The sequence below is a fragment of the Oncorhynchus nerka genome, linkage group LG12, assembly GCF_034236695.1.
Source record: "Oncorhynchus nerka isolate Pitt River linkage group LG12, Oner_Uvic_2.0, whole genome shotgun sequence".
Taxonomy (NCBI): Eukaryota; Metazoa; Chordata; class Actinopteri; order Salmoniformes; family Salmonidae; genus Oncorhynchus; species Oncorhynchus nerka.
The window spans coordinates 68,396,739-68,405,500 of record NC_088407.1 but is presented as its reverse complement, the minus strand read 5'-3'; the positions used below and the strand labels follow the sequence as shown (position 1 = coordinate 68,405,500).

Below are 8,762 nucleotides of genomic sequence, written 5' to 3'. Positions count from 1 at the left end.
GGTGTGTTAGTGCTGGGCTGTAATAAAAACCTGCACACCCTGCATGTTCTCTAGTGTTTTTCATTATATTATGAAACCAATAAAATGACTTCAATGAAAGCAAATTACACTGAGTGTACAAAACAGAACACCTTCCTCATATTGAGTTGCATCCACTTTTGCCCTCAGAACAGCCTCATGGACTCTACAAGATGTCGAAAACATTCCATAGGGATGCTGGCCCATGTTGACTCCAATGGTTTCCACAGTTGTGTCAAGTAGGCTCGATTTCCTTTGGGTGGTGAACCATTCTTGATACAGATGGGAAAATGTTTAGTATGGAAAAACCCAGCAGCAGTTCTTGAAACACTCAAACTAGTGTGCCTGGCACCTACTATCATACCCCTGTTCAAAGGCACTTAAATATTTTGTATTGCCCATTCACACACTGAATGGCACACACACACACAGTCCATGTCTCAATTGTCTCAAGGCTTAAAAATCCAGGCTTTAACCTGTCTCCTCCCCTTCATCTACACTGATTGAAGGGGATTTAACAGGTGACATCAGTAAGGGATCATAGCTTTCACCTGGATTCACCTGGTCAGTCTGTATCATGGAAAGAGTATGTGTTCATAATGTTTGTTACACTCAGTGTATATTGATCACTGTTTAAAATGTCAATTTACATCTCAACTTTATTTAAATGCCATTAAAACTGAGACACTTGGAGGAGAACCAGAAGAACAGATGGACTGTTTTAAATAGCATTTGACAGGCCGCAGCTGATCCAGACACCGTGTGTCTGTGCGTGCACACATGAGCGTGTGTGTGTGGTAGCTGATCCAGACAGGACTGTTGGCAAGGTGAGTGTAGCCTAGACATCAATATCTCTGGGACTGAAGATGATGAGACATAGATCCATCTGTGCTGACAGTAATAGATCTGACATTTACTGCTAGAACCTGACTGACTCAAACCAGCCACAGCCAGCTCTTCATTCAACATTATTCTGATTCTGATTTTGCAAATAACTTTTTGTACAGAGTGCATTGTATGCGTTGCATTGCTTGACTTGCGCAGGAGCTCACTGGAGCTGGATACCTGCACCTCAAATGTTCTACTGCTTAATCTCCTGTTGCTCAAAAGTATTGTGGATCTCCTGCACCTAAATATAAACAGTACCGGCACCCAAAATTAGTACTGGCACCTATTTCAGTCCAAGTCAAGTCCTTATGCGCTGCAAACGAAAAAGTACATGCAAAGCTCATGCAAAATCACTGATACGTGTCAGTCAGTGCCCTCCATCAGACTCTCTACCAAAGTGCTAAAATAGTAATTACCCTAATTCATGTGTTGTATAAATACCTCTATCTTGTTTCTCTCACTATTTAGGATGTTGCCATCCTTGCAGCTTGCCTCCACTCAGCAAAGGGTTAAAGAACATCCCCTTAACCCCTGCCTATTCCTCCTCCATGTTACCCCTGTTTGCTCCTCTCCACCAGCTCTCCAGCCAATCAGGGGCCTGGATTCCTCTGTGCCAATGGGATGGCTAGGAGGTGATGTCATGCAGCAATAGCTGGTTGTGGTGCTGATGCTGCTGAGAGCACAGCCCAAACAGTAGAGAAAGAGGGAAGGAAAAAAGCCAGATAAAGACATAGGAGAGTACCATCAGCATTGCTCAGCACAGGGTGAGTCCATCTGAACTACCGAAACAACAAAAAAGTATGGCAGGTTGCATTCTGCATCCAGGATAATTGTCCTATTATATTAATTTCAACAATGTTATATTAATTTCCAAAGCTCTTTTCTTGTATATTTAGCTGATTTAAGTCTGTCTGTTGTTCACTAAATATTGGGCTGTGTCATATTTGAAAAGGCTTTAGCTATCTGAGTGTATGTATGAGATGCCTTTCTGCTGCAGTCAGATGATGGATATTCTGTGCAACACTGACTATGACATCCCCCGAGATACACAGGGAGTTTACATCACCTCTGCTGTAGAGGTGTGTGCTCAGTGTTTGGCTGAGCAGAGTAACCATAGATGGAGATCATACATTGAAATGTAGTGACGCTTACAAGAAACTGTCTGTCCTAGATTATTTTGTAAAGTGGCTTTAATTCACATAATTGCAGTTCATACAGCGTGCATGGCTTATTATGCATTTATTAAAAAGTGCTTAACTTGTTGACAAAGCAGTTTAATGTGAGAAAGCTGACGTTGATGATCAGTACAAGATGACTGAGATGACTTTATGCATGTTGTTATGGAATGAGGAGATTGTAAGTCGGCAGTGGAAAGTCATCTCAGCGTGTGTGTGTGTGTGTGTGTGTGTGTGTGTGTGTGTGTGTGTGTGTGTGTGTGTGTGTGTGTGTGTGTGTGTGTGTGTGTGTGTGTGCATGTTCACTCCTGTGTGTAAGATAGTGTGGGGTCCTTTGGTTTGGAAGGCAGTGTAAGTCAGAAAAGCATGTTGATTTCAAAGATTTACTTCTCAGTCAATGCTCACAGTAGGCAGGCTCAACAACAGCAATGTTCAATATGGAACAGTAGTCCTACAGCTAGTCGTGACTGAAATATTTTTGGGGGTATTTTATTAGGATCCCCACTAGCTGTTGCTAAATCAGCTGCTACTCTTCCTGGGTATGTAGGGGGGAATGTATTGTGTGACCTAGTGGCCTAGCTACTGTTGCGAGGTAGCTTTGTATCAGCATGGCAGTGATAAAGAGAGTGGATGGAGAGAAAGAGGAGAAAAAACAAATAGAGAGCGAGAGAAAATATTCAGATTCTCTGTGTGTGGATTCTTTTGTTGTTTTTGTGGTGAAATGAATGTACCACAAGTGAGTCACAGTGATTGCTTGAAGAGCAGGAGCCAACATAAATGGAAATATTTAAGTTATTATCAAGAATTCAATAGATGTATTTTTCTCTCCTTCCATCACTCTCTTCTTTTTGCTGTAGACAATAAGGCCGGTATGTTATGTGAGCAAGCTAGGTAGGCCCTGCCTTGTTTTATCATAACAATACAGTACCATGCTCTGATAATGAGTGTGATCTGTCCATCTGATTATCACGAGGAGAGACGGAGGGCTTGAGAATGGTTAGGTCACTTCTGCGGTAGAATACAGATGGTACTCTCCCCCATTCTCCCTCCACCCCCCTATCTCTTTCACACCCCTCCCGCTCTCGTTTCGTGACAAGCGCAGGGCCTCAAGTGCTCTTGATGAGTGGGTTTGAATGAAGGCTTCACAGTAGCTCACGATGGGCCAGTTTTATTGTAATGGTAGTGGGATTCTGTAGCAATACAGGGATTTAACATGTGTTTGCAGATTTCAGGATCTGATGATAAAGCAATTTTCTTTGTCTCGCCTTTCAGAAATATCTGATTCACCACAGTGTCTTTAGAAGAAAAACAAGAGGAAGAATGACTCTTGCAGGTACTGTGTGTGTGTGTGCTCATGTGTGAGTGAGTGAGAGAGATAGAGAGAGACTAATGCTGATCTCACTTAATATTTTCTCCCCTGCAGCATACAGAGACAAAATGCGGGAGCTCCCTCTAGCGTCCATCTTCTGTTCTTGCATCCTACCTGAACCCAAAGAAAAGACCGCCAAGAAAGAAGGTAAACGGTTTTACACAATTCTAACACAATCGTCAACCTACCATTCCCACAGCACTTCCTATAAGCCATTTCAGTCAATGAGCCAGTAATCAGATAAATATAATATTATTTTTTGAGGCCGATAAAAATGGCAGCTACACAAATGGTAACCCCCCCCGCCGCCCCGCCGCTTCATTGGTCCCCAATTTCCTTTGGGTTCTTCCTTTATACAATCTCACACTTTGCTTCATCTCTGCCTGCCCTCTGCAGGTGTGGTGGACCTGAACCTGTGCATCATCAGGGATATGGAGGTGATTGAGCTGAACAAGAGAAGGTCCGGCCAGGCCTTCGAGGTCATCCTGAAGCCACCCTCATTCGACGGGGGTCCGAACACCCTCGCCATCACACCCCCACGCAGGGAGCCCTCCCTGGAGGAGATCCAGAGGAAGCTGGACGCCGCGGAGGAGAGGAGAAAGGTGAGGGGTCAGAAAGGAAAGAAAGACAGAAAGACAGCATTGACTGTTTCTAGATTGGTATGGTGGAATGCTCACAGAATGTTGGTCAGAATTGTCTGTTCCCAGTTTGTTGGGGTAGAGATGGAAGTTCTTGAAGTGTTAATTGGGACTGCTTTGTTTTATCGAAGGGATAGGGATTGTGGTGGGGCTCTCTGCCCACTCTGGTCTCTGTTTATCCACTCACCCCTCTCTCTTCCACCCCTCTATCCCCTCCTAGTTCCAGGAGGCTGAGCTGCTGAAGCACTTGGCAGAAAAGCGGGAACATGAGCGCGAGGTGGCCCAGAAGGCCCTGGAGGAACACAACAGCTTCATCCGGCTGGCCAAGGAGCGGCTGGAGCTGCGCATGGAGCACAACAAGGAGAAACGGGAGGCACACCTGGCCGCCATGCTGGAACGCCTGCAGGAGAAGGTAGAGTAACACTCAGCTGATAACCTAGGCAAGGTTGGGGTCCATTTCAATTCACTCAATACAGGAAGTGAATTTAAGTGGAATCGACTCCAACCCTGACTCTAGCTCCCTTTTTTAAAATCTTTCATGGATATTATCTATATTATGGCAGAATAGTTCTAGTCAGTTGAGATATGTTCTTTTTTGTGATATTAATGTTCAGAATGAATACTGTGTAACAAAATTGAAACTATTATTGTCCCTATCTAATGTAGCTGGTTTGAGAAACAATCAAGACATACACATGTAATTGAGATACACTCTACTGACTAAACATCCATAGATCATCATTACTTTTGACCAATATTTTCTTCCCTGATATGAAATGGACAGGAAATCTAAAGGGTGGTTTCTGTGTTTCTCTTTCAGGACAAGCACGCTGTGGAGGTGAGGAAAAACAGAGCACAAGGAGGAGAGCGGGTAGAGAGAGAGATGGAGAGAGAGCGTGGGGCCTCTGTTTTGTTGAGTGAGAAAAGGAGAGAAGAGAAAATACAACAAAAAAAGACAGTTTCTTAAAATGGAAATGGGATTTGTTTGACAGATGAGAATTCAGTGATGGAATAGGAGGTGTGCATACAATCTTTTTGTGCTTATAAGTCAACAAAAGCAAAAAATAGAAGTTGGTTATTTTCAGAGCAGGCAGAGGTGGTTTCCTCAGAGCAATGGTGGAGAGACAGAAAATCAAGTTGTAGTTTTGTAGTGCCCTTGAGTGTAGTGGAATATAACAGCGCTATGCACAATTTATAAACCACACTGAGTGGATATTGGCACATTTTGTAGGCTTGGAATTTATAATAGACCATGAACCCAGGACTCCCTGGAAAACAGTGGAAATTGTAACTTGATGGACTATCCTGGCTAAATAAAATGAAAATAAAATACAATTAATACATAATTATTAGCAAGAAATGGAAATATATTCTGGTCAATAAAATCACTGACACACATACTTAAATTTAAAGCATTCTACACATCATACTGGACTTACTTTTCACCAGTGTGTTGATATTTTGTACAGATGTAGGATCTTAATTTGATCACTCTTTTGTTGCTGAGAATTTACATTAAAATAAGGTTTTTTAAGGAGAATATTCTCTCTCTGCAGTAGTGAAAGATATAGACATGGTATGGAATTCATATATGAATTAACTCAGCTGACTTGCATAATACAGTACTAGGAGCAGAAAAACAAGTTATTGCCTCTGACATTTTTCTTAGAGGTTGATGTTTTAGTTAACTAAAACTCCTAGTAATGTATTACGCAAGCTAAAACATGCTGAAATGCAAACTTGAGATGTATTTGAGTTTTAAAAGGCTTCTAAATTTTGTAATTTCCACTTTGAAATGTCAGACTTGATTTGCCCTAATGAAAAATGTATCAACCCCCACTAAATCTCTATGCATTATAATCACATGAATTATAATCACATTTCCTGTTGCTGCAGGATTATTTTCCTGTTGTGGCAAACTAAGATCCTACATCTGTACTGCTAGTTTCTTTGTATGTTTTCAGACATAGTAGTTGTGATTAGTCGTAGAATAGACTGTGTTGCACATATATGTACTACTTACAGATGTATGTGATATGTCACTCAATATCAATTAAAAAAGTAAAAGTCAGTATAAGAGATCCTTGTTGTTTGTATGCTTACTTACATGTGCACTAGTCAGGTGTGTGCGCACGCTTGTGTCTTAGCTAACTGCCCTATCTCTGAACTCTGTGTTGTAGGTGTCATGACGGCCTGATCACAACACAAGCTGAACTTATTTTGGAAGCCATTTTGGGAGGCCATTCGCCAGCCTGTAGCCCTCTGGGTTCAGTTGTTTGGAGAAAAGACTCTGAGACTATGAGATTTTAATGATGACACGTGAGAGGTGGTCAAGTCAACGACTGAAGAGGAATGTTTTAGGATCTGACCAGTACAACAAAAAAGATTGAGCTGAAACAGAATTCGTCTCAGGATTCTCACTAATGTGCCGACAGTGCCATTGGTGTGTGTGGAGTTTGTGGTTGGAGGGCCGGGGGAAGTGGGGGCATGTGTGTGAGCGTGAGTGTAAGTATGAGCATGAGCCAGAGTGTTTATACTTCAGTAAAACCACTTTGATATCACACATTGTGCTTTGAGCTCACACCTTCAGGCAAGGTTTTAACTCAAATTTCATTAATGTGTTTGGTTTGTAAACTTGAGTCTGTCTGAGCCAACATCATTGTAACACTACTGAGATGAACGGAGGTCAGGGTATGATGTGGTTGTTTGTTACTGTACAGAAATTGTGCTCCATTTTAGATGACAAAAAGGAATAAAAAGAGTTGTTTTGAATTGATTGTGAATTTCTTTATTTAAATCAAATGAAAATATTATCCAATACATGAAATAACCCCAAAATAAACAATACATAATCAATTGTGTGATTTAAAGCTCAATAGAAGATATATATATATTTGATTATTCAAATCAATCTTTTAATGACACAGCCAAAGCTACATAAAACCAACACACAAATACTTTCAATACATTCTACGCATGTAGGGATTGAGCCTTCAACATTGATATTGCCAGCACCATGGCCCAACCAGCTGTGCTACCAGGCTGGACCTCGTCACTCTAATATCATTACTGTTCGATGGTAGGCCTGACACAGGTGCAGCCCACCGAGATGACCTTTGACTCCAGCCGGTAGTGGCATTTCTTCCCACTTCCCATCACCTTCCTCAGGACCAGGATCTGGTAGAAGATGGGTTTGGACTTCAGGTTCCTGTCCTCCTTACCCTTGATGTTCAGACATCCCTTCAGAGAGCACCTGACCTCCGAGATGATGGGGGGAAAGCGTCTATCATCATAGGTAGTGCTGGAGAGAGAGAACGATATTAGAGATGTATTCAACAGAGCACAGTTGATCATTTCTCATACTTTCAAAGCAAGCATCTTAAAGGTATGAACGGTATAAAAACAGTGTGTATGTGTGTGTGTGTGGGGGGGGGGGGGGGGGGATAGTAAAACAAGAAAATGTCCGACCTCCCCATGAGGACAAAGGCTATGTTAAGCTTTTAAGGGTTAGGTTTAGAATTATGGTTAGGGTAAGGGGTTAATGGTTTGGTTTAAGGTTAATGTTAGGGGTAAGGAAAATAGGATTTTGAATGCAAATACATTTGAGGTCCCCACGAGGATAGAAGAACAAAACTTGTGTGTGTGTGTCTTGGTGTTGGTATTGATGTCCCCTTGTATTGTGACATTTGCATTGTGTATGTGTAAGCTACATGTTGGTTCTTACTTGTAAGTCCATGGGGAGATTGAATGGTTGCAAATAGGTCTGATGGAATGGAAAGGAACCAAGTCATTTGGGTCTAGGTGCAGGGGGAGAATTACTGTGTCGGGACCTGAAGACTCTGCAGGCTTCTTGTGTGTCTGCAGTGTGGTCCGTGTGTGGCTCTCTGTCTTCTCTGGATGGGCACGGGGGGCCGCCTCTGCCCCCATCATCATCACCAACACCCCCTTCATACACAGCACCTGAGGAACCGAGGGACTGTTAGTAGCCTGGTACCACCTCTGAAATGGATCTTTACCCTAGGTTTCATTGGGACTCTTACTTTTCAAACAGCACACATTGTAATGTCTTCCCCAGCTGATACAGACACCAGTGGCAAAATCCAGTAATATCTTGAAGAAACTAAAGTCATCACTTACCGTCAAAGACTGGAAGCTTAAAGTAGATACCATGATGCTGCTGTGTTGCACTGTGGTCTGGTTGTTCTGTTGCTGTGTTGTTGTCTTGGTCTGGTTGTCTGAGGTGATGCTGTTAGTTTTATACTGTAGTGGCCTAGTGACCGTGTGAATTCGTCACTTGGTTCACTTCCTGCGATGCTGCAATTGATTTTCATCCTGTGCTTAGTAAGCACTAAGTAACCACACAGCATGAAAAGTAGTGCACATAGTTACTGCTGACTTATATGGAAAAGTTATTGTCTTATTTTGGGAATTTCAAGTCCATTGTGTTTGGGCCAGATAACTTTGTTCCATGACAAAGTCAGTGGCAAAAGGCTAATATCAGTTGAGGACTTAGTTAATGACAACAATTAATTAACGACAAGTATTATCATTTTTATCACTATCATTGCACAGGCTCGATGTACACTCACTGGACTCTAGCACTCACACACACACACACACACACACACACACACACACACACACACACACACACACACACACACACACACACAC

The 8,762-nt window shown here is 42.3% G+C and overlaps 2 protein-coding genes across 2 annotated transcripts; one reads left to right on the top strand and one right to left on the bottom strand.

The window, feature by feature from the left end:
- The first annotated feature begins 1,590 nt into the window (after positions 1 to 1,590).
- On the top strand, positions 1,591 to 6,860 carry LOC115139010 (stathmin-4-like). The gene is made up of 7 exons (XM_029676184.2): positions 1,591 to 1,670; positions 3,354 to 3,414; positions 3,505 to 3,597; positions 3,847 to 4,052; positions 4,309 to 4,500; positions 4,909 to 4,926; positions 6,269 to 6,860. Exons 2-7 carry the CDS (start codon positions 3,402 to 3,404, stop codon positions 6,275 to 6,277), a joined length of 531 nt encoding a protein of 176 aa, XP_029532044.1. The 5' UTR covers positions 1,591 to 1,670; positions 3,354 to 3,401; the 3' UTR covers positions 6,278 to 6,860.
- A 73-nt stretch (positions 6,861 to 6,933) lies between these two features.
- On the bottom strand, positions 6,934 to 8,427 carry LOC115139009 (interleukin-17F-like). Its single transcript, XM_029676181.1, has 2 exons — positions 7,813 to 8,427; positions 6,934 to 7,389 (listed from the first exon to the last, which is right to left on the bottom strand). The coding sequence occupies exons 1-2, from the start codon at positions 8,037 to 8,039 to the stop codon at positions 7,155 to 7,157; spliced, it is 462 nt and encodes a 153-aa protein (XP_029532041.1). The 5' UTR covers positions 8,040 to 8,427; the 3' UTR covers positions 6,934 to 7,154.
- Positions 8,428 to 8,762: the final 335 nt, after the last annotated feature.